The sequence below is a fragment of the Astyanax mexicanus genome, chromosome 5 (assembly GCF_023375975.1).
Source record: "Astyanax mexicanus isolate ESR-SI-001 chromosome 5, AstMex3_surface, whole genome shotgun sequence".
NCBI classification, from domain to species: Eukaryota; Metazoa; Chordata; class Actinopteri; order Characiformes; family Acestrorhamphidae; genus Astyanax; species Astyanax mexicanus.
In genome coordinates this window covers 10941924-10968396 of record NC_064412.1, presented here as the reverse complement: position 1 = coordinate 10968396, position 26473 = coordinate 10941924, and the positions used below count along the sequence as shown (strand labels likewise).

At 37.1% G+C, this 26473-nt stretch overlaps 1 protein-coding gene across 3 annotated transcripts in view; it reads left to right on the top strand.

Moving 5' to 3' along the window:
• grm4 (glutamate receptor, metabotropic 4) overlaps positions 1 to 26473 on the top strand; it is a 357400-nt gene that overhangs the window by 274164 nt on the left and 56763 nt on the right. For all 3 annotated transcript variants that reach the window (XM_022675670.2, XM_022675669.2, XM_022675673.2), the window contains 3 exons: positions 17819 to 17954; positions 19729 to 19883; positions 21478 to 21618. In XM_022675670.2, coding sequence (XP_022531391.2) covers positions 17819 to 17954; positions 19729 to 19883; positions 21478 to 21618 — 432 coding nt within the window. The remainder of the gene's footprint in view (positions 1 to 17818; positions 17955 to 19728; positions 19884 to 21477; positions 21619 to 26473) is intronic.

The window sequence follows — 26473 nt, the reverse complement described above, 5'->3', positions numbered from 1 at the left end:
CCACAATACAAACATTACACATGAACTCACTTTACTGTATACTGCAACACACTATAATATTGTCATTAAATAAATGTAACTGTCACATAGTATGTGTAGTATTTGATGCTCACCACTTGGTATCTAGTGATCCCCACTTAGTATCTAGTGATCTGGTGTGTAACACATACTAGTGCATCTCAGAACAATTAGAATATAATTCAAACGTATTTCAGTAATCAAAATGTGAAACTGTGTATTATATAATCTAATATATTATATAGATAAAGGTGGATTACACACAGAGTTATCTATTTAATTTATTTTAATTTAGTTTATTTCTTTTATTGTTGATGATTATGGCTTACAGCCAATTAAAAAAAAAAAAAAAACTTAACTCAGTAAATTAGAATTTTATATAAGACCATGAGCATGAAAATCATGAAAATTATCAGTGGTTCACAAACTTCTTTTTTTATTATTATTCTTTTTTTAATACCACTGTACATAGGATATCACATCCCCACACTTTGTTCCAAACTAAGTTCTGAGTTCCATTCTATTGATAAAAAAGTATTTAATTTAGTGTTGAGAGTAGAGTGACAATATATGCACATAAATCAACTGAGAGCTATTCTTTACTACTTCGGTTTAGCATTAGATCCTGTCTGCATTTTGCCCAGCGTTGCCCATTTATTTGTATTATTGTAGCGTCTGTAGAGCCGGAAAAGCCTTAAAGCTCTGTGTTGACACTGATAAACAGTCTTTCTAGCAGGAAGAGTAGAAAATACACTCGTTACTCTGGGGAATACAATCTTTTCTCTAACAAATATGCCACCGCCATAAAGTTCTTGGCCACATGTGGTTTGTGTGATGCAGATTGTGCAACGCTGTGAAAGATACAGAGCGTTTTGAAGCAAGGAAGTTTCATGATATGGACTCTTTAAGAATGTGAAAAAAGGTGTGTGTTTTTGGAGGCACATCAGGGGATGTAATTATTTCCCAGAACACCTGATTTCAACCCTCATCCGGAGGATAAATAGTGGTAGTCCACATGTTCCAAACAACTCCGTCTCATTCAGTAGCTGTGGTCATGTTCAGACCGGTCCCACAGCTGTGCTGGGGGGGGATGTGGATGGACGGTGTGAGACTTGAGGGCCGTGATATGAATAACCATGAGTTTCACTGCAGCACTCTGCTTGCTCCTAATAGCCTTCCCACAAGCCACAGGGGTGTTTGCACATCTGCCCTGGAAGCTATAAGAGAGAGAGAGAGAGTTAGAGAGAGTGAGAGAGTTAAAGTGTGAGAGAGAGAGAGAGAGAGAGAGGGAAAAAGTGAGAGAGTCAACAGCTTTAGCTTTGAGAGGATTTGGACCTGCTGGTTCATGAAGCCTGTCCTCCAGAGCTCTGCTGACATGGATTTTAACATGGTCAGCAGTGCTCCTCAATGGATATGCAATACAACGCTTGACTATAATATTCTATGACATCGCTATTTTTTTTCCCCTCCGCCAGGACTCCTCCAAAATCATGTCAGCATGATGCCTGCCAGCTTATTTTCATTTTGCATGGCTGACTCAGCCCTTAATATGGTCAATAACGTCTTTGAATGAATTGAATGAATCAGAGAGTCATCATTACGGGCACTGGGGCTTGCTTAAGCACAGAGTCATTTCTCAATAATTCATCGAAAAGACCCGATGAATTATAGAGAAAAAGGCAGAGCTCCAAAGCACACGCTAAGGAAGATTCCTGCATTCCCGAAACAGCAGATCAGTGCATGGCTTTGACAGTGGATCATCTCTATTCACACAAGAGCTTGATCTACGGTGGTTGTGTGGAATCTACTTGTACATCTCAAAAAAATGTAATATCATTGTAAAGTTACTTTATTTCAGTATTTCTTTTTAAAAGGTAAAACTGATACATTATATAGATGTATCAGAAATTTCTCAAAACATTTTAACATTATATAAGACCAATTGTTACTTTTGACAGTGTAGACACTGTGTCAAGTCCTGCTGGAAAATGAAATTCACATCTCCCTTAATATGGTCAATAATGTCATGTAAAATTAAAAAAAAAAAAAAAAAAAAAAAAAGAATCAGAATCATCATTATGGGCACTGGGGTTTGCTTAAGCACAGAGTATCTTCTCAATAATTCATTGAAAACACCCAATGAATTATAGAGAAAAAGGCAGAGCTCCAAAGCACACGCTAAGGAAGATTTCTGCAATGAATCATCTCTATTTACACAAGAGCTTGATCTACGATGGTTGTGTGGAATCTACTTGTACATCTAAAAAAAATCTAATATCATTGTAAAGTTACTTTATTTCAGTATTTCTTTTTAAAATGTAAAACTCGTATATTATAAAGATGTATTACACACAGAGTGATCTATTTTAAGCGTTTATTTGTTTTATTGTTAATGATTATGGCTTACAGCCAATGAAAAAAATAAAATAAAATAAAAAATCAGTGTCTCAGAAAGTTAGAACATTATATAAGACCAATTGGTACTTTTGACAGTGTGGACACTGTACCAAGTCCTGCTGGAAAATTAAATCCACATCTCCCTTAATATGGTCAATAACGTCATGTAAAATTGAATTAATCAGAGTCATCATTATGGGCACTGGGGCTTGCTTAAGCACGGAGTCATTTCTCAATAATTCATCGAAAACACCCGATGAATTATAGAGAAAAAGGCAGAGCTCCAGAGCACACGCTAAGAAAGATTTCTGCATTCCTGAAACAGCAGATCAGTGCATGGCTGTGACAGTGGATCATCTCTATTCACACGAGCTTGATCTACTAAATATTTCATGGCAAACGCAACACACCAGAAGAACAACACGTCCTCTCTTGGCCTTACACAGATATTGAGGAACAATCAGCAATTTTTCAGTCTGGTTGTGTGAAAAATAGAATTGTTTGAGTGTGACGGTCATCTATTGTTAATAGCCTGTGTGCTATGGTCCCATACAAAGATGTTTTCTCAAAGATAAAGGTTCTAAAATGATTACAACAATGGCTGAGCCGAAGCACAACCTCTAATATGCAATATGTAATATGTAATATGTGTCCCCATAAAATTGGCATCTCTGTGGTGCTGCTCATAAGAGGCGTGGACCTGTTTTTCCTGCAAAGCGGCTTTGTGACAACCTTTGTTGTAAAAAGCGCTATATAAATAAAATCGAATTGAATTGAATTGAATTAATATCCCTCTGATCGCTTTTAAAGCTACAAGGACATTTTCAGTTCTATGTTTTTGACAGTAATTTTATAGATACGGCTGAGAAATGTTCTGCTTCAGCCTGAGAAGAAAGATGTTCTGCTGAAATTATAGAATATAGTCTCTTTACATTGACTTAATTGTGTTTAAAGAACCATCCACTGGAGGAATCTTGTTTTTCTCACATTTTTCTCCTTATTTAGCTAGGCCATTTGTTTCACCCATTCATCAGTTAGCCAGCTGTATATGGCCCTTCACTAGATGACACAAAAATCAGCCACCGCCTCGGTGCGACTCAGGCTTGTGCTGATTGACATCACCCTACGAGTGATGAGAGGAAAAAGCACCATCTACCCACTTAGAGAAAAAAGGCCAATTGTGCTCTCTCGAGGCTCTGGCAGCCGATTGCAAGCTGCATGACCAGGATTCGAACCAGCAATCATAGTGGCAGTGCCTTAAGATACAAGAAACAGCAGCACAAAATAATTAATAATTATAGCAGTGGTTCATCGGTGTGTGTATGTTGTGATGGTATAGGGGTGGAAGAGACACAGCAGTGCTGCTGGAGTTTTTAAACACTGTGTTTAATCACTCACTGTTTTCCACTCTATTAGATACTCCTACCTACAGCTGCTCCACCTTGTAGATATAAAGTAAAGTCAGAGACAGAAGATCGGAATCTGTTGCTGCTGGTTTATGTTGGTTGTTTTCTAGTTCTTCATCATGCTCGCAGGAAGCCGCCCACAGTATGGTGTTGTGAGCTGGATATTTCTGATTGGTGAACTATGCTCAGTCCAGCTGAGAAGTCGAGAGGAAAACTCTAGCAGAATGTCACACCACCATCAGGTCTATCCCGTGGGGTCCTGACCATGGAAGAACAGGGTGAGAAGCATAATAAAGTATGCAGAGAAACAGATACAGGACTACAGCCTCTAGTTTCTATAAGTACAAAGTGTTCCTATCTGCTCAGTGGAGCTGATAAAATGGACAATACGTCTAAAATGAAGAGGGTGATTATAATATTCTGACTGGACTGAGCAATTCTGCACATTTTGTGACATTTTTAAGATGATCTAAAGACATTTCTTTAACTTTACCCTTTGGTTGACAGTGACTTGGCAGAGCCACCTATGACTCAGTGATTTTGCATAAGGTCAAAGCAAGGAAATTAAGCTAAAACTCCAGTATAAACCCCTGATGAGAGGGTCATAATGACATATATATACGTAGACCTGCTGGGTGCCAGCATATCACCACTGCAGCCAATATACTGTATTTATAATTAAGGCTGTAGCAATTTTTCATTTATTTCCATTCATCCAAGACTAGATTACTCTTTATATGAAGGGAGAGAAATATTTAAAGCTGAATATTTAAACTAAAGGCAGAGCTAATGTTTTAGAGCCATATTTTAAATGCCTAATAAAATCTGAACTCATAGAACATAAAAAGTATATGTCAGGGTTCCACTTACTGCACACACACACACACACACACACATTTCTCCACAACAAAGAGCCTTTTTCACAGTATTTATTGAAGGGCAAGGCTTCCTGTAATGAGCGATCCCACTCATGTTTCACTGCTAATCCCTTTCCTCTTTTAGCAACACAGGGTCTGACTGTCAGGAACGTTTTATATTCTTCAGAAATCATAAATCCTGCATGTTGGGTGAACTGCCCCTTTAAAAGATGGTTGTGTGGAATCTTCTAGAAGATCTCAAAAAATTAGAATATCATTGAAAAGTTACGTTATTTCAGTAATTTAGTTTCTAATGTTAAATTCATATATGATATAGATGTATTACACACAGAGTGAACAACTTTAAGCTTTGATTTCTTTTATTGTTGATGATTTTTTAAAACTATGTTGTGCATAATTATTTGGAACAGTGTATTTTGTTATTGTTTTGTTTTCATTTTAAAAAATATCATTAGGAGTTTGTTTTTAATACAATTTTATTTATATTCACTGGGTCATGATTTGAAATTATACTGACAGTCATTTGCATTGATCACTTAGGAGAATCTGCGAAAAATATCACTTCCACAATATTTGGTAGTACTTTATCAGTGGACACAGGGCGCCGCCCACAGAATACTGAGTAGAGTGATGATGACACTCTACTCATACCACCACAACACACACTAACACACCCCAATTAGACTGGACAAATGTAGGGCAGAAGCTTTAACAGGTGCAGTGCCCTCTAGGTTTGCGGTTTTGCACCAAGTAATGTACTTCAAAATGCAATTGCTTTAGAATTAAAATGTATTTCTGTAGTTTTATAAGTGTTAAAACCACCACAATATATATATATATATATATATATATATATATATATATATATATATATATATATATATATCTTCTTTACCCTGCTGACCGTCCTTGAATAGCAATCGTATTTAGAACTTTCAGGGTTACAGTAATGGGCAAAATCTACATGGCGTCTGCTGCTGTGGGACCTTGAGAAGCCGATATTCTGGAGCGGTGGAATAGATTTGGAGACTTTTGAAAGGTGACTGCCACCGATGTGCGTCTCAGAGGGAAGCTGTTGGCCGGCGACATTGTGCAGTCTACCGAGCCGCCGCTGACTGATGAGTAATCTTAAAACCCAGCATGCTTCAGTCATACAGCGAGCAGACCACGCCGCATTCAGCATACATACATCTTAAGTTGTGGATAAACAAGATTTGGCCGCTATAATTGATTCCACACAGAGATCCTAATCGAAGCCTTAGAGGCCTTGTTACATCTAATCAAGTCTAGGGTTACTCATCTGTAAGCGGTAAAGGGTGGGGAATGGTAATTTGGCCCTCACACTGCAAAAGCCCTCCTTGCATTACAAGAGCCTTTGCAATTGTTTGTAACTGATGAGCATTTTTAAACAGACCATTTGAAATACAGTGAACACGCTGAGCTCTGGTAGCTCTGGTAGGAGATGTTGTTGTATGCTAATGTGGTTCAATAGTTTGCTTCACATATGTAATTTAATTGAAATGTTTATCAGGGTTAAAATATGAAAGAAGGTCAAATGTGAACAAAAAAATGAAATATTACAAACTTTTATCAGGCCAGGTCCTGATTCTGTTAAGTTGTGTGAATTGGAGAAGACAAATTACCACCAAACTGTGAAATATAGATTATAGCAGACAGAATATAATAGTTTTTTTAGTGCAGCTGAGTTTGTAGTTTAATTTAGTAAAGATGGAAGTGGAAGTGCATTTTTATATTACTATAAAGAGCACAAAAATAAAAACTTTATTTTAATTTCACAAAATTAAACAGTACTTTTGTATTAAAGCTGTTAACTAAACTTTCTGAGGATGTCATATAACATCTTAATGTTCTAATAATACTGTGTATTCTTCCTGTTTATAGCATTGCTGAACTATGGCTAGACAACAATTCAAAATCAATATAGTTCGTGACAGATAATGTTTCATTAACTGTTATTTACATTTTAAACACATTTTTGTTAACTTGCCTGAGGCCTGCACAGTGCTGGCAGCAACGTGCCGGTTTTAATAATTGTATACAAGGGTAACGTACAGGTATGATAGGTCACATTCTTACTGGTTACATATATATAAAAAAGTGTCCACCTGGATTTAAGTAAGTAAATGATGTGGGGTTGATGCTGCAGTTGGTCTGCAGGTCTAGGTTCAGCAACAGTATGTGCTGAAAGAATGAGGTCAGCTGACTACCTGAATATACTGAATATAGACCAGGTTATTCCAGCAATGGATTTTTTCTGATGGCACGGCCATATTCCAAGATGACAATGCCAAAATTCATGGGGCTGGAATTGTGAAAGAGTGATTCAGGGAGCATTAGATCATCATTTCATACATGGATTGAGAGAGTTCACCACACGCTGGAGAAGGTGAAGCTTTGTGCAGTGGTCAGACTCTACCATCATCAATGCTGCTCCAAGATCTTGGTGAAAAAATAATGCAACACTGGATTAAAATAATAAATCTTGTAACATGGCAGAAACATTGTAATTAATAATTAATGCAACTTAACCTATAACCTCAAATGTGTGAAATTTACAAGTTGCTACTGTATGAAAACTGTATGAGTTTTGACTTTAGTTGACTTTTTGAGAAGCTGGTGTTCTTCACGATGGTGGAGTCGACTGGAAAAGCGGCAGTGTTTGTCTTTCTTCGAGGCTGACTTCAATAAACCCACACTGAGCCCCTGCTTCAGCAACGACAACAAACAACCATTTTCCTGCTTGGGAAATGTCTGGAATAATACATCTGTTTCCTCGCTTCCAGTGAAAGTCACTCTTTAGGTGCAGCCCTGAAACTTCCAAATCGAAATTCGTCTGAAAGCATTGACTCTTTAAGTGTTATTGAAGATGTTTTGCGAATCCTTTGAAGTCGTGGATGCTTTATGAGTTTCTTCACTTTGACTTTTCTCACAGTGTGCCTGGCAAGAATAATTGACTCTGGCACAAATCTGAGGATAAGGTTCTGACATTGTGTCACGTTGACTCAGAGCTTGCCATTTCAGCTGCTGGTTAAAAAAAAAAAAAATCCCTGAAAAAAGGGCAGTAGCAGATGTCAGGTCATGAAAAAATATGAAGAAGCTCCTGTTTGTCAGCCTGCTGTTTTTCTCTTTTGTTTTCTTGTGATTTTTCTTCTTTTATATAACTGTCTTTGGATTATTATTATTATTATTTTTTTTTCTTGCAGTCTCTTTGCCAATTATCTGTTCTTTTTGTTAATGTCTGGTTTTACAAGCTACAATGTATAAAACAAAAACAACAGCAAAAAAAGGACATGATTTTATATATATATATATATATATATATATATATATATATATATATATATATATATATATATATATATATATATATATATATATATATGTTTTTTTTTATGAGCAGATATGATTAATCTTTGGCATTTTAAAATTACACTAATAATAATAATTATAGTAATCAGTGCCATAAAATAAAAAAATAAAATAAAGGACCATAATTTATTTATTTTTATTTTAAGAGTATATGTATACTGTATTCTTGACATCTTATTCCCCAAATTCAGTGTGAGGTTAATGTTTTCTGAGGTCGTCTTGACAGCGCAGTTTGTGCAGTTTTTCGAAGCCTATATTCTCATCACGAGACTCAATGAAACTCTTGTCAAAAAATGACTTTTTTCCAGGTCTGATCTTCTTTCCTTCTCAGTTGTTGTTTATCGCAAGTGACCCATATCTGTGATGAGTGTGAACACACTTCCACTCTGAACGGGCCCGTCTGCAAACGCTAGTAAATCAATAACGTTGCGTGACCGATCCGCGTGCACTGTAAACAACAATAACAGAAGAACAAAGTCCCAGCAGAAGCCTTTATCACGAAGATGATTTGCTCTGAGCAGCTCGCTATCTGTTCATTATTAGAGCCAGAAGGTGAAAGAAATAGCTATTGTACTTATTACTGGTGCTTCACTTTAGCCACTGAAGTCACGCTGCTAACATGACACTAATACGTGCGTGTGCACTGTGGTGGTGCATTGTGTGTGAGTCAGTTAGTACCCCCACCACTACATACATGTCTTCCAGTAAATTTCATTATTTAATTTATTGGCATTTTTAGCTACTTCCCTACTTAGCTACTTTTTTATAGATTAAACTTATTTAAATTAAAAAACAAATGCTTTTTATTACTGTGTTTCTATAATTAGGAAGGTGCTTAAAATAAGAAATAAATACATTAACAATAACTGATTTCTTCTAAAGGGGAGAACTTATTGACATATAGTTATTTGCTGGAAGGACTCAGGTAATAATACCTACTGTATATACTGTATCTAATGCTGTACTAGGGGTGGGCGATATGGCTCTAAAATAATATCATGATATTTCAGGGTATTTTTGTGATAACGATATACTTGGCGATATAGGAAAACTAAAATAACTAATTAATTTCAGGAATATAGTATAATAGTATAACAGTATAATCATAATGTGGCAAAATAAATAATATAGCATAAAATAATATAATGCAGCAAACAATATTGCAGAATATTTAGTGCATGAATATAAATTGCAAACTAAAACAATTATACAATAAATACACCTAAAGCTTCACAGTAAATAATAGACTACTTTTAAGACAGAACATCCCTATTATCACAATATGGATTTTTAATATCATGATATTTCTGTGTCACGATATATTGTATACAATATAATATTGCCCACCCCTATGCTGTACTATATAATATTAATAAATGGATGAATAGATAAATAAAGTGCCTTGTTTTATTCATTAATATGTTGTTATCATATGACAGATAGATGTTAGCTAGCAAGCATAAAATCCCAAACACAGTCTTATTATTTCTTGATATTTTAGATGGGCAGGAGGATTTTCGTTATATAAAATGCATAATACATATATGCATCAATACGTAATACACCCCCATTTAAAAATAGTAATTAAATGTAAAATGTTTAAAATCTTTTTTTTTTACAAATTGCTTTTATATTGTATTTTTTTTTCTTCTATTTTTTGGTTAAAAATAAACTTGTGGAATCCACCATGGGGGGTGGGAGGGGTGGGGTTTGTATGTACACATACTGTTTTTGTATGTTTTTTTTTTTGTTTCACAAAATGTAAATAAGGGCTCAGAATGGTCCAGCGCTCTAAATCACTGTCACTATGATCAGAAGTTCGCTAGTTCGAATCCCAGTCATGTTGCTTGCCATCAGCTGCCAGAGCTCTGAGAGAGCACATTTGGCCTTGCTCTCTCTCTGGGTGGGTAGACGATGCTCTCACCCCACATCAGAACTGAGTCACTATGCTTTCCTCCGAGCTCGCTGTGATGCTACTCGGTAATGCAGTTCAAAAAAGGTTGTGCCTGACTTCACCTATGTTGGAGGAGGCGTCTTCACCCTCCTTGTGTTGGGGCATCACTAGTGATAGGGAGAGTCCTAATGAGTGGGTTGGGTAATATATTGACATATTGAGATAAAAATTAAGGTGGTAAATGAGATATAAAAATATATATAAATAATAATGCATACCAAAATGCAAGTTAACAATAATATAACACATTCCATTCAAAAAAAATAGAACAAAAACACATAGCAGATGGTAAAAAATGAGACAAAAAAAATTGAGAAATTTACCATTTCATAATAAATATTATAACTTGTTTACAACTTGATGGCACCAACAAATTTCTAAAACGTTGTGAAAGGGTTATGTCTACTATCATGCAGCATCTCCTCATCTTTTAACAACAGTCTGTAAACATCTGGGCAGTGTGGAGAGCAGGTGCTGGATTTTTGAAGAGGAATGTTGTCTAGTTTCTTTCTGATTTAAGTTTTAAACTGATCAACAGCCCTGGATATTAGTTTTTTCTGGATTTTTAATTTTATAAGTCTTCAAATGTTTTCTATTGATTAAAGGTCTAGACAGCAGACAGGCCAGTTTAACACCCAGATTCTTCTTCTTTAAAGCCATGCTGATGGACTAATTTAACCCGTACCATCAGAGATGCAGGCTTTTGAAATTTGTGCACTGATAAAAAGCCGCATGATCCCTTTTCTTTTGAGTCTGTAGGACATTGCATGTGCTATTCCTAAAAGGAATTTTAAAAAAATTATTAAACATTTTTTCAGATTTTTTTCCCACAGTTTTAGACACAGGTTAGTAAAGCTCTGCTTCTGAAAGACCCTACCGCTCTGAATTATTGTTTTTATAAATTTATTAAGTATAATACAGTGACTGTTCTTAGTGTTTTTCAGCACTAGTTGACTGCTGCATACAGTGCATGCAAGAAAACTGACTACCCCTATAGTAAACATCCTATGTACGCCTTAAGTAGCAATACTGCTAAGGTCATGCTGAAAATAACTTGCTCTTTGAATCTTAATCATAAAGCATAACTCAAGACCCACACATTCGAATTATTGACATCACACTGCTATTAATACAATATAATAGCGACACTTAATCTATGCTACTTCTTCAAGCAAAGACGAGAGATGTAAGCACAATACACACAGCATTCATATTCATTAAATAGAATGTTTGTTTACTGGATTATTAAAGATTATTATGCTGACCTCTCCTTCAATAAAATGGATCCTCTGGATCCACTGAATGCAGTTGGCATCCTCAAGTGGCCCATTAATGTATTAATTCAACAGACTTGCCTGGAAAATACGGCTGTAGTGATGCTTTCTATCTGCTTCAGGGCCACTGCTGGGGAAAAAAAGGACGGATGGAGAAACAAATACATTTTGTATAGAGTACTAGGCAGCGCATCACCTTCAGATACTGCTCGTTATGGGAATATGGGATTTTATCTGTGCTAAAAGGGATCTGTGCCAGGCTATAAGCTAATGCTAGTAGAGTGGCATTTAGAATCTCTTCTTTTTGTCGTTTGTACCCTTAAAATTCAACTGAATTACCTCAGCTGATTAAACTGAAGCTAAACGAACATCAGAATTATTCCCTTTCCTGTAAGGCCAAGAATGGCAAACCTAAGGAAGTGTTAAAATAAATATAAATAAATAAAATAAAAGACTAAGAAAGCTAACAGGCTACAACTTCCCCAATTTACTAACAGTTGACACCACTAATACTGTATAAATTGCACTTTACATTTCCTGAGTATTTAAGCCAATAATACACGATATGGAGTGTTATAACGTGTAATATTTTAAAATAAGTTAAAATAATCCCATAGCTGCTCTGCTTGTAGCTGCGCTGTAAGCTCTGCATTATCGGCCATTTTAGTAAAAATTGTGGAAATCTAAGCTTACTGTAAATAAACGGGTGCACTTCACTCACCCACATAAACGTTTTTAGGAGAGAAGTCTGTGTTAAATAAAAGTCCAGCACTCATTTGACTGAAATATATATATTTTTTTTAAAAATTAAAATTTTGTTTACTTGGCCACCCCCCCCGAAGTGGTGTGACTTGCGTAATTGCAAGAGTCCACCTTACATTCAGCTTAAAATACTCTATATTAACTGGAAAATATATACACTTAATTTGTTATTTTAATAATAACAACTCTTAACCTGATATTGGTGGCTGATAATGTGGGTAATAATGCGTATTTTCGAATCGCTGATCTTAGATTTATTTTTGTGGACCCCGTCTTTGCCTGTGTCACCTATTAGAGACATGGCATTTGTGCACTGTGCCTATGGGATCCAGAAGCTCCCAGTGGTGTATAATGACATCGTATTTGGTTTGTATTTGGTTTGTAAGCGCCGCTGCATCGTCGCTAGGTTACCTGTATGTGGCGGAGTAATACATGGAGAGCTTCGGTTACAGTACATTATCGGCTAATAATGTCACTCATGAAATGCCTCTCAGCCAATCACATTGCAGGGTCGGAACTAACTGTGGTATATATTTTTTTAATTACATTTAAAAATCTGCATCGTAAAAAGAACAAGCGTGAATAATTGCAGTTAATCACAGAATATTACCATTATTAATCTGATCTTTTTTTTATTGATTGACATCACAGAAGCAAACAAGAGAAAAAAAAATAGAAAAAAAATGAAAAATGCATTCTAACAGTGCAGCTGTTTTTCTATCAGTGTAGAGGTGACTAAGGGTTTGTGCTTTATGCCACAGACACAAATCAATCTTCACACAAGGCCATCTGCCTGCCTTTCCTTTTTGGTGGGGAATAGATGTTTGGTACTAAGAACCTGTAAAACTGTCCAACTGCTGGTCACATTGGATTTAGTACTTTAAAAAAAAGTCTACACAATTCTATTTTTTTCCCTCTTTTTTTTGAACACTCCTCCTAAGAAATGCAATTAGCTGCTGTAAGTTACATGCAATGCTTACACAGATGCACTCTAAAAAGTGATTTTGTGTTTTAGTCAGGAGAACAATTGGTATCAAGTTAATGTTATCAAACTTACCGGTCAGTACAACTCAATAAAATGAGTTCAGAGAACTTCAACCTGAAAACTTAAAAATGGTTGTTGAGCCAATGATAAAATGTGATTTAAGCCAACTTTTAGTATTTTTAGGTCTCAGTGTTGTAGGCTGTAAGAGCAAGTTACCTTTATTTACCTATGTTACAGGGGTTAGACAATGAGACTGAAACTCCTGTCATTTTAGTGTGGGAGGTTTCATGGCTAAATTGGAGCAGCCTGGTGGCCGATCTTCATTAGTCTTCATTCATTAAAAGCACAGTTTTACTCAAAATATTGCAATGAACACAACATTATGGGTGACATACCAGAGTTCAAAAGAGGACAAATTGTTGGTGCACATCTTGCTGGCGCATCCGTGACCAAGACAGCAAGTCTTTGTGATGCATCAGGAGCCACGGTATCCAGGGTAATGTCAGCATACCACCAAGAAGGACGAACCACATCCAACAGGATTAACTGTGGACGCTGTAAGAGGAAGCTGTTTGAAAGGGATTGTATCCAAAAAACATAAAAATATATATATATTTTACAGGATGTGCAAATGCACATGTGCAAATGCCTTAACCTCAACAGCTTTAAGCTGTGGTGCAGTAGGACTGTGTGATCTGGAATGATGGTGCTCCATCCAATATTTATAGGATGAGTTGGGGCAGACCTCACTAAACTTTCATCACTGAAAGCAATCTAATTCTCCCACCAATGCTCCAACATCTGATTGAAACAGTTGCCTGAACAGTTTAACCGTTACTCCAACAAAAGCAGGATGAATAATTTCTTTATACACTTAATTTAATAAAAAAGAAACTAAACAGAAAATGAATGAGCAGTCTTGATACTTTTGTTCACATTGTGCTTGTATAACCCAGCTGCCTCTGCAGAATACAAGTGACTCAGAGCATCACCTCTGTTGATGCAACTTTGTGTAGTGTACAGAAAACGCACTGAGGCAGTGTATTTATTTAGTAACACATCTATTAGATAGCTGACAGTTTCAACTTTTAACTTTCTCTACAGTTTGGCTTTGTTAACTTTCTCCTTTTTTTTTTCCTGTGAATAAAAAAAGATGTATCTTAGCTAAAATACTTTCTAAGTGCCCTTTGCTACAGAGGAGCATATGCAGAGCCCTGTGAGTGTCCATAAGATTCCTGCGGCTCTCGTCCCATATGGTGCCTTTGAGAGTTCTTCCTCTAATTAACACCTCTGACACCGAGCGGTGCTCTTCTCTCAACAAGGACGGGTCAAACCCTTGAAAAATGCTTTCTCTTTAGCAGCCGAACAAATGAACTGTCTAAAAGTTGGCAAGGGCTGAACATACCTAGAGGCAGAAAGAAGTCATGGGGATGACCTGAGATTTCTGGCTGTTCGTCAATATACTGTGTGTTTATTCATTTACAACCAGTTCAGTCTAAAAGTTTAGTTTTGAAACGTCAGATAAAACCTAGTCTACCTGTTATACTCATTGAGTAAAAATAATGCACCATGGATTGCTAAAAAAAAAGTGGTGCACGGTTGTGTTTATTAGTGTATGAAGGCTGATTTATGGTGAGCATTTCAATCCAACAGAATACCCCAGACTAACTGCTGTGTAATTATCTGTGGAACCAACAAATACAACAGTCTGTTACCCCTAGTAGTGATGGGAGGGATGCTAACAGTGCAAGGGTTTCACAGGAACATCACAATGAAAAAAAGTATATTTTCCTTTTGACTTGTTGTTTATGTAAAGCTTTGAGTTGTTTTTTTCTGTATAGTTATTTGCAGTTTGCAGTTTATATGCATGCACTAAATATTCTGCACCTTATTTTTGTGGTAGATTTTTTAATTACTAAGTATATTTATTAAATATATTGTTTAGTACATTATTAATATTAGTTTTGTTACATACTGCTGTATTTAGACATAATAGACAAAAGTTTACAGAATTGTTATTTCTAATGAATTTCTAATGAAACTGTTACATTTATAGGAAAAAAATCTCTCTGTTCTTATATTTAACCAAATATTTTTCAGTGTTCTGTATGTGTGTGTTTGTGTGTGGAATAGTGCAGCGTATAAATATTTGTTTGCAAAACGTGATTGCAAAGCGTCCTTAAGTGTCTAGAAAAGCGCTGTAAAAGTGTAACTTCATGATAATGGTGTGGAGCAATCCATAGAGGGCTGAGAGAGGCGGGATTATCTTGTGAATATTATTTTTGGTTGTAATTGTCACTTTGTAAATTTTATTGTTCCCTTTATTTTCAGCAAATTATCTAGATTATCTGATAAATGTAAATAAATAATAGGTTAGTTTACAGCAACCTTTACAATTTTTGTCCTCTCTTAAAATTCCATATTAAGTCAAGGTATGTATGTCTTAGTGCAGCTCCGTAATTCTCGGCTCAAATGTTTTGTTATATGTCGCAATTCTGACATACAAGGGGTCAATTATTTCATTTCTTTCAAGTAAAAACGCTATTTTATGTGTGTTTGGTACAATTATTACCTGCTGTTTGGTGTGAGTTGCATTAAGGCATTAATGACCAATGGGAAAATGTGGGTCCCAGACCAGTTGAGACCAGTTGAGAAACTCTGTATACTGCTGTATACCAGTCATTGACTTTCACTGTTGTTACAAGATAATGTCCTTAAATGGACTGTTTTTGTTCATCCATTTGTTATGAAATGAAAATAGATTCATGCAGTTTGGAATTGAGCATGTGAGCCTAAACACATATGTATGCATCATGCATATGGAAAAACACAAAAAGCGTTTCTCTGTCCTGCATATGTAGAATGATCTCACTAAGTGCAGAAATGTGGCTGATTAAATATTCAAGATGCAGCTTCCCAAAGCAGGCAGACATTTCCAGTATAGTCTAAAAGTCCCCCTGTAATGGGGAGATTTCTTTAACAATTAGTTGACAGTTTATGCAATTAGCTACAGCCTTAGTAAACTGCACGCTAATTTTAGGCGCACTGCAAGCACATATTGTGGTGAGATCAAGTCCCATTTCTCGCTGCTTTTTCTCATTTATGAACATCTGGCCTGCAGAGTTAAATGTGCACAGGAATTCAGGGGCTGCAACCAGCAGAGCGACATATTGTACGTGCAGATATGACAATGACAGGTTGCTTAGTAAAGAGCTTTTAAATCCTGTTAGCTACAACGCAGGATAAACACACATAGTGGCATACCTGATGACAAAACACGCTTAGAAAGAGTTACAATTAGAGAGCCCAGTGGAGCAATGCATTAGTAAATTGAGGTTTCCGGGCAAAGCAATTAAGTTCCGATAGAGCATGAGATCTCCGGAGAGACCGGGTTTTTCCTCCAGGCCTTTATTACACCAACCACATATACAGCACAGGCACCAGCCGCCGTACCTTTCCTTCCACTAGACAGTTTTCTGTGTTACTGTGTAAAATCAACCCACAGCAGAATGCGATGCACTGAGGAGAATAGAGTTCTGCCGAAAACAAAAATCCACTAAAGCCCAGATAGGAAGAAAAAAAAAGAAAAACATCTAAAGCATCTTTCTTTTATCTTGCTTTGTTCTCACACATGACTGCTTTTATGTTCTTCCTGTCCTCCATTTATTAAACTGCTGCTCCCAACAAAACAGTTGTACAGTTGATAGAGAAGTTTTAGAGAAATGTTTTTTTTTTTACAGAAGGTACAAGGATATCAATTCAAAGCATTGGAGACCTGTGGTTTGGCTTAGGATGAATGCCTAATGTGAGGCTTAAAAAAACTGAAGATGACAAGCATATAGAACTAGACAAAACCACTAACACCTAGTTCCACATCCCATTGCCTTAATTTAACAGGTTCAATCCTATTAAATAAGGTCACAGGGTTTCAAATTTCAGCTTCACTGTTTCTAATTCAACCTTTAGTTCTCTGTTCCAAAGCCAGAACTGGGATTAAGGCTTGGCAATTTTAAAGTGTCCAAAGATTACACCATGTTTATTAATTAAACAGGCCAAACATTTTTGTAAATTTTGTGACTGATATTACAAACCTAAACCTTGAAGATTGCTATTTAAAGCTCCACTAGGTAGGATTGAGATTTTGTGCTTGCGGGCTCCCCCTACAGTTGTAGAGTGTAATAAATGTTTCAGGCGGATTAGTTTCTCTCTCGTTATCTGGCTTTCACAGATATATTCGGTCTCTTTCCAGCTTCTGCCAGAGTGTCTGTATGTTAGTTTGTAAAGAATGAACCAGTAGTCCTTGTAGAACTGTTAGAACTAAAGGTCGGAAAGCAGGTCGCAGTTCTCGCGAGCGTTGGTCGCGGCCGCCTAGGAAAACTTATAGAGTCTGGTTTGAGCTCAGAGGAGCTCCGGCACAGACACGAGAGCACCGCTATTCCTCCTATTACACCTCAATGCAGCGCTGCAGTGAGTTTCAAGCTGTAATTTTACTTCTTTAAAAAGATAAAAAATCAAGAAAATCCTACCTAGGGCTGCTTTAAGCATTACAATTCAAAAATGATTCATGTTTAATAATAGGGTTTTTTTAGAATTATTATATATTAAACAGTAACTGTGCCAATACACTGATACCATTAATTCAAATATTTTGTGCTCTGTCATCTCAGGAATACTGCTGATTTCAATTTATGGATCTGCTGCTTTAAGAATGTTATCCAAAACTGAATGAAATATCTCCTCTTATCTTCTGACAGGAGGTGTGTGTATCTCCCAGACGGTTAAAATCCCCCGTGAGCCCAAAGCTGGAGAGTTTGACAAGATCATTCATCGGCTGAGTGAGAACCCCAACGCTAGAGTGGTCATTATTTTTGCAAACGAGGATGACATAAGGTGAGTTCTGACAACACGGACCTTCTTCATCAGTTAAAGCTTTTTAATCGATCTTGAGCTCTTTTTTTTGTTGTTGCTGGAAACAGTTAAATCATGCTTTTACCATGTTCTAAACATTAGTTTTATTATAGTGTCATCAGTTTACTCTCACGACAAAGCATGGGAAAAGCTCATTTCCATTTCTCTGAATTATGTTCCACATGGGTACGTTTATAACCCTTGAGTTCTGAGAGCTGCACCTGGAGCTCTTAATCAGACCCATTATGACCCAGATGTTCGTGGAGAACGTGACTAAATGCTTTTGGTTAAATGCATTAAAACTACTGGCCTGTTGTTTCCAAAATAATCATTTTTAGTTAGAAAGGCAGTCATGTATAAACGACCACTGTGCACCATGTGAATATATTTTTAAAGATGAAAAATCAGGCCATATTAAGCATTGTGATGTGTGACATGTTTTATGTTCTGGCTTCTACATCATTACAGGTTTTAATTTTTGTTTCAGGTTGAATTTTGGACATCATATCACAAAAATGTTGTGATCGTTTAAAGCCGAAACACTGTAAATAAATAAGTTGTTTGAACTAAAATTAATAAAGTCTTTTTTTATATAAAATTGGATATTTCTAAACATTACTTAACTATTTTGAATAAGCTGAATATTTGTGGGCACATTAACATTCAAACTGAGATCTTTGAGTTGAACCAACTTTTAACAACTGAGTTTAGTCTTTTTCCATTGGAAGCTTCTTTTCCATTGGCTTCTGGCACATCTATTTGCATATTAGGTGGCTCCCACATTTTTTTTGACACTTACCATCAGTGTGTAGTGATTCCCCTCAGGCTACCTTATGTATAAGATCATATGTTATGATTAACTGACTGGTCTCTGTGTTGTAGGCTGTAAGAACAAGCATTATTTTCTGAGCTGCAGTAACTCTGTATTGGCTGTGCTCTCAATACTGTTCACACTATAGCTAATTTATGTGAATTAATGATTTCAAGAAACAATTGTTTTGGCTACTGCAACCCGTTAAGGGTCTATGTTAATTGAACTTAATTTTGATGTCCGTGTTTATTTAGATTTTTTTTAGTGGTGCCCCTTTAATTTAGATTTTTTGGATGTAAAAAACAACTGCAATATGCATATATTGAGTTAAAGCAAATTAATCTAATCACTGCAAATAAACTTAAACAAGATAGACCGGTTGTGTAAGTGTTACTTTAACTTAACTTAAAGTGAAGTTTTAGCTACATCACATTTTAAATGTAAAGTACTTGTGGTTTGTCTGTTGAACTTAAAGATAAACTTTTGTTTAGCTCCATACAGTATTATAAATAACTAAACAAAACTGAGTTTTTTGAAACATAATTCATTTGAGACAAAAAATTACCTCAACTAATTTGAGTAGACTTAACTTATTAGGGTTTACAGTGTCCTGGTGTAGCCAATCTTTTTTTTTTTTTTTTTTTTTGTTAAGATGAGCATCTGCTTTGTGTTGACTCAGTGAGGTGGATATTTCACTCAGATGGGCTTTGGCTTAATTTAGCATTTAGAGGCTCTTTTGTGTGACTTAGCATAGTCATACAGTTAAGTGTTATCTCTAGTCAATACAGAAAAAAAATCGATAACATTGATTTGCAATCACACTGAATAAGAATTTCATCAAATCACTTGAGAATGTGAACTGTATTTTGACCAAAAATATTTAAAATGTTGAACTGAGTTGGAAAACCATGCCGTATTGTCTCTGTTCATTCTGTTCTACAACAGGAGGCTACTGCAGTCCGCAAAGAAAGCTAATCTGACTGGCCACTTCTTGTGGGTCGGGTCAGATAGCTGGGGTTCTAAAATATCTCCAGTGCTCCACCAGGAAGAAATGGCAGAGGGAGCCGTCACTATCCTACCTAAACGCCAGTCAATTAAAGGTAAGAAAAATGTCTATAAGGCGCAAAAAAAAAACACAAGTGCACCTTAAAATCCAGTGCGCCTTATGTATGAATTCTACCAGTCAGGTATTAAGGAGCAGTAATGCTACTCCGCTGAGTTTTCAGTGAAGTTTCTCCAGCACTAAGGCTGGGTGCAGCAGCATTAGCATTAGCCACGAACCGCAGCGCTAGCTCTTTCACCTTTCAGAGGCGAGTATATTGGACTGTAGTCTGCATGTTTGCCATGTTAAAACAAGCCATGTGAGAGGAATTGATAGCTGATAGCACTCAGGGCTCCTCAGTCTACCACTATCGAGTGGCATTTACGTCCCGCTAGCACTGCCGTTAGCTCCTTATGTATGAAAATAGACTCGAAAATAGACGCTCATTGATAGTGCACCTTATAATCTGATGCCCCTTAGAGTCTGAAAAATACGATACACTGTTGTTTTTTTGTGTTTTCTGTGTTTACTCTTTTTCAGTAAATAGTTTAGAATGTATATTATTATTAGCAACACAAAAAAATACAAAATAACAAATTTACATGCTGGTAAATGAGTAAACTAATTTGTCAACACAAATAGAAAACATGCAAAAACACAGGTAAATAATACTAACAGTTATCAAAAGCTTTTTTTGCTGCTTTCAAAGTACAAAATAAGAGTCTTTTTTGTTGCATTAAAAGAGTAAGAGGATTTAAAAGAAATAAATCAGTAAAACAATTGGTGCTGACCAATATGGTCTAGTAGGTCAGTGAGTTTGTTGGATGAAATCTGATGCCAAAATTTTAAAAATAAAAAAAAAGAACCAAACGACCAGAAAGCAGTGCTTCTCTCAGATTTTTGCTTCAACATCTAAATTTTCAGGGGGTTGTTTTAAAGTCACTGTCACCTAAAAAAAATCTTGTTTTATACTCAATAGGCTTTATGCACTTATATACTTTAAGTTATCATTCAGTATATGGGCATGGTTACAATCATTTTTTTCAATAGTGAACTCAGTATTGTCCATTTCTTTTCTTATCACTCAGACGCTAATAGTGAATATGAATATTTTTGAATAACAGCGTTCTGGTTTTAGTTATGTTTTATTTATTAATGGAAATTAGGAATTTGGAACATTTTTATATTCCATTTTCATTGTCTGATTAACCTTAATAATGAAATAAAAAGTCCATTGCTCTAAAAGCTTAAAAGGGTGTGATTGCATAGTTTTTAATGTGCTGTTTCATCATTGAGAATATCAGTGGCACAAAATGGTCTTTGTTTTATTGCAGTAATTTTGTGGACAACACAAAATTTGTCCACACAAAAAACATTGTGTTATTGTGACAGGCCTGGTGCTCAACAATACAACATTATAGTACAGTGCATTATATACTGTATATTACTACATACTGCATTAACAGCTGTATTCATTTTTTATTTTTAGATGCTTTAGATTGCTTTAGATATTGAAGTGTGAGTCTTCCTTGGAGAGATACATTCAGTCGCAGGGTCTGTGTTGGTCTGTGTCCTCTAAAGCTCAGTGGCTGTGCCCTTTGATTTTGAAGGAGTGCATTAAAGTGACACTTATCTCATCGATCTGCTCTCAGGGTTTGATCGTTACTTCATCAGCCGAACGCTGGAAAACAACAGGAGGAACATCTGGTTTGCTGAGTTTTGGGAGAACAATTTCAGCTGCAAGCTCAACCGCCATGCCGTGAAGAAAGGATCGGGCCTGAAGAAATGCACAAGTAAGAATTCTTTGCTATCTCCCCACTGGCAAAACACCCTTCTTCTCAAAGCTCCAGAAAAAAAAAAAAAAAGCAGGAGCAAGTGGGAGAGGGAGGTAGCTAGGATGAGTGAGAGAAAAAGGATGGAGAGACAGGAAGGGAGAGAGAGAGAAAAGAGACAGTAGAAAAAATAGAAAAAAAAGAAGCGGTGATGCCAAATCCTTTCAAAAAGACTTGGCCTCCTCTGCTGCACGCTGGAGAAACTGCCTGGTTAAGTCGTAATTCTGCGAAGCTTCTTCGAGTCTCAACTCAACTGTATTGAGTGCCATCTTTCCCTGCGCTAACTGCATACACCCCCCCCACCCCCCCTCCTAATCTACAGTACAGGAGGTGAGATGAAAATCTTTAATTGATTCAGGACGCTGTCTCTAGAGGGAGCGAGCTTCACACTGAGCCTTTCTCAACCAAATTCATCCCCGGTCAGCACTTGACCCCCTGGCCGCATAACACAGCTGTCACATAGCAACGCACCTCTGGCGGCAGCCAATCGGTGTGCAGCGAGATCCAATGAGAAGGATGCAGGGCTTTCTACATGCACGCTCCTGATAGTGACGTTCTCCAGCATTGGCTACAGCCTTTACTGCACTGCAGCAGCAGAGTGAGCAGGAGGGCTGCCAACCTCTGGCTTTCCCTGCATCCCTGTAGAGATGCTGCAGGTGATGGTGCTCAGAAGCTGATTTTATACCTGACTGACTGCTTCCGAGAACGGGCTTCTGACCGCAGGTTCACAGTTCGATACATGCCTTGTGAATTTAACATTCTTGAGCCTATTCATTCATTATATATTTATATATTTCGCGAGTAGGCTTTTTGTGCACAGTCCTCGCATTCTGGCACGGAAGAGATTCATCATACTACCACGATAAGAGAATAAATTGCTTATTATATAATTTTATATGGCAATTGTTAGACTCACCAGGAAATCATTACTGTTGCCTCACTGGAGATTCTTGAATAACTAACATTGATTAAATGCACCGTCTCCGTTCGTGCCGTTAATTAAAGGCAATACAATAGTCTGTTGTGTGCGCGTACTCAGAAAATAGAATCGGCGCTTTATTAGTGACACGCAGGGAATCTCATTTATTTATCATACCTTTGTTTTTACAGTGGCCAGAGTGCCACCGATTGCCGAAAACAGACATGAATTATTAGGAAGTAATAGGATTAAATTCAATTAAAGACAATCAAAGTTCATTTGTAACAGGCTGGATAAATTGATCAGAAAGTGTGGTTCTGTGATGGGTGGGAAAGTAGACTATGTGGGGGATCTGGTGGAGAAGAGGGTGAGGTGTCTGTTGCAAACCATCCTTAACAACAACAGACACCCTTTACATGAGACTCTGGCTGCTCAAAAAAGCAGCCGCAGTAACAGGCTCCTTTCGCTGCGACATAAAACTGAGAGGTTCAGAAGGTCGTTCATTCCTACTGCCATAAGGCTGTACAACACCTCTTGTTGACGTGTGTACTCTGTGGTTTGTGTTTTGTTTTGTATATTTTTGTATAGTTGTTGCTGCTGGACAAATGAATTTCCCCTGTGGGGATTAATAAAGTATCTATCTATCTATCTATCTATTTATTATTATGTTTCTCTATTTTCCTATTTCCTATATAACATTTAAAAACATCTAAAAACATAAGAGTGACGTCATGCTTACGCACTCTCCTTCCACTAAAGGATAAATAAAGGATGATAAATAATTTGCATGATGGTCTCTCCCTGATTAGGCGACTGGAAACATAGATCTGAGCAGATTTTCATGTAGGCTCTATTTTGATAAATCAAATTCTTGTACCAAAAAAATCTTCAAAAATTGTTTTTGTGGCAAAACATCAATATGTAAAAGAAATACAGTATTTAGTGTGTTTTCTCCTCCACCATTATCTATATCACATCATAAGATATACTGTAGATATGGTAGGTAGGTATGAAATGCATTATGGGATATATGACCGCCAAAGTTCACACAAGTCACCTCCTGATTCATTTTCGATAACACAAGCAGAGCACATCCAGGCATAAACACTGTATTTGGCTAGATGCTGAATGTTGATTGAATGGAACGCTACTTGGACTGTGACTGATGACATATTACGTTGATGGTTGGCCTGTTTTTTTTTTTTACTTTTCTAACTTGTCTTTCCAATGTGTTTCTTAGGTCCAATCCCATTTAATCCCCTGCCCCTACCTCTTAGCCCTAACCATCCATTGCGCATGTTCACACCTATGTGTAGGGTGTCTCAAATTTGTTGGGATAGAGGGTTAGGGTGAAGTGTTATGGCTACATGTTCCTTCAAACATAGATATTAAAATGGAGGCTTATGAGAAATTACTGCAGGATAGCTACGTAAGTGACCAAAGAAACACACAAATGTAGTTTTGTAAATTTTCTTTTGTTAAACTTGCATTTTATTGCATTGTGATTGCATTGCATTACCTTAGTTTAATGTTGTTTTATGTGTAGTATCATGTATCAGGGTTAACAAGCAAGCTTAATTTCCCTTTCCACCTTAAATGGTACAGCAGCAGCAGCTGAGGCAGCTGCATTTAAGGTGGAATGGAAGAATCTGATTTGTTATGGGGATTAATTCTCAACCACTTCCCTTTCTAACTCAGTTCCAAGGGGGAGGATGATGAAACTCCAGCCCAAGACCAGCTGATCATCCAGAAAAAAACACACCTTGTGCTGGTGGGCTAGCTTTTTAAGTAGCTGTTGACCAGAATAGGGTATAGGGATCATCTTCTCTGGATGATCAGCTGGTCTTGAGCTGGATTTTTTGTATTTGTATTTGTAGCGGGGTCGAAACAAGGGGTAGGGGTATAAATGAGAAATGAGTGGGCCACGGATCCTTGTTTTTGTTGTTGTTGTTTATATGGCTTTGGTCTGGTCTGACATTTATTATTTTTTCCACCCTTTTGGATGTTGTTTTCCATCTTGACCAATGGCTTTACCTGCACTAATTAATAATTGTCTGGGGATCAAATTGAGAAGTTTTAAGAGCTTGAAGGATAAGAAGAGATTGAAGTGCAGATGTCAATGAGGAGGAGGTTTCCTTGTTCCATCGATAAAAAGTGTTAGTCGTGCACAATGCTGTCGATAAAATGAGAAGAACTGCAAGTGTAACAGGGTAACACATCCGCTAGCAGTGTTTGTCTCTGAGGGGGGATGTAATATTTATCGCGGAGAACTGATGCAGAACCAGAGCCCACTCCCTGCTGCTTGGTAAAGCCTTTTATTCCACCATAGAGTGTGGAGCGGGCGTAGAACAGATCCTCTCCTTATCAGTGTGTTTACAGCGTGGTAAAGAACGCAGGCTGACATTACAGCAAACAAAAACATTCCCATGCTTTCCATTAAGGCCCGGCTTGGCACAGGCAGGTATTTGTTGTCATTAAGCAGCTAGTTTCAGGGATTTAAGAGAGCGAAGAGTGTGTGTTTATCTGCTGTAGCTGTCTGTGTTACTGAGGTGGTGTAACGTTGTAAAAGTGGGGGGAACAAGAGCTGTGCTCCCTCACAGACGTCCTTCGACTTGTTTTTATTGTTGTGTGTTATAAGGTGTGCGCAGCTAATTTAGAAGCTCCCGAGTGTGTTCTTTAGTACATCTTCAAAGCCTGAATAAAAAGCTGCGTGGCTGGAGCTGACTGCGTAGCTCGGGTACCTAAGACAACACGCAGCCCAAAGACAGCCTCAGAGGGTTAGTGTTCCCACTAACAACCCACCCATGCATGAGTCAACACGCACCCACGGATCTGCCCAAATCCCCACTGACATTGTTGATGATGACTAATGTGATATAAGATCTTCAAAAAATAAATAAATAAATAAAAATGCCTCCATGAATGACTGAGTCGAAGCGCCATCTCCGACATCTCGCAGACGGCCCTTTTTTTTTACCGCTCTGAGAACATTCTCGCTTCTGAATCCAAAGAAGCAAGTGCCAGCTTCTGAGCAGAATGAGTAAATCTGGAACGTTCAGCTGAGAAATGTTGTGCTCCAACCTGGAAAAGAAACGTTCTTTCAATTGTTGAATTAATACGATTTTCGCTGATCAAAATCAAATAACCATGGAAAAAGAATTGTCAAACTGTTGTAGAAACTTGACGTTGTATTAGTTACTTTAGTCTTTTAGTCAAAAGTAAAAACTGTCTACTAAAAGCCATCAGCTGCCGGAGCCCTGAGAGAGCACAATTGGCCCTACTCTCTCTCTCTATCTATGGGTGGGTACTGTAGATGGCGCTCTTTCCCCACATCAATTAAAAGCATGACAAGACGTCTATCTGGGCTGATGTATCAGAACCGAGTCGCTGCGCTTTCCTCCGAGCATTAGCGCTGTGATGCTACTTGGTAATACTGCAACAACAGCAGTTCAATAAGAGGCAGTGGTTGACTCCACATGTATCAGAGGAGGCATGTGACCCTCCTCCTGGTGTTGTGGCATCACTAGTGATAGGGAGAGTCCTAATGAGTGGGTTGGGTAATTGGGAAGAAAATGGGAAAAAATGGCTTGGTTTCTTATTTGGCTCCTTACCGTACTCAACATGAAATAAAGCATAAATTATCTGTGGATGTACACTATATGAACAAATATATTGGGACAAATATATCTGCTCATTCATTATTTTATTTTTTTTAAGTTTATTCTGCTTTTGTTGGAGCAACTGTCTCTACTGTCTAGGAAAGACTTTTATCAGTCAATTAATCAACCTTTATTTAAACTCTGTGAGACCCTCGTTAAAAAATCTCAAACAAGCTCATAAACAGAATATATATTTAAAATAAATAATTACATTGGAAGAAATTGAATGTAAGCCTGT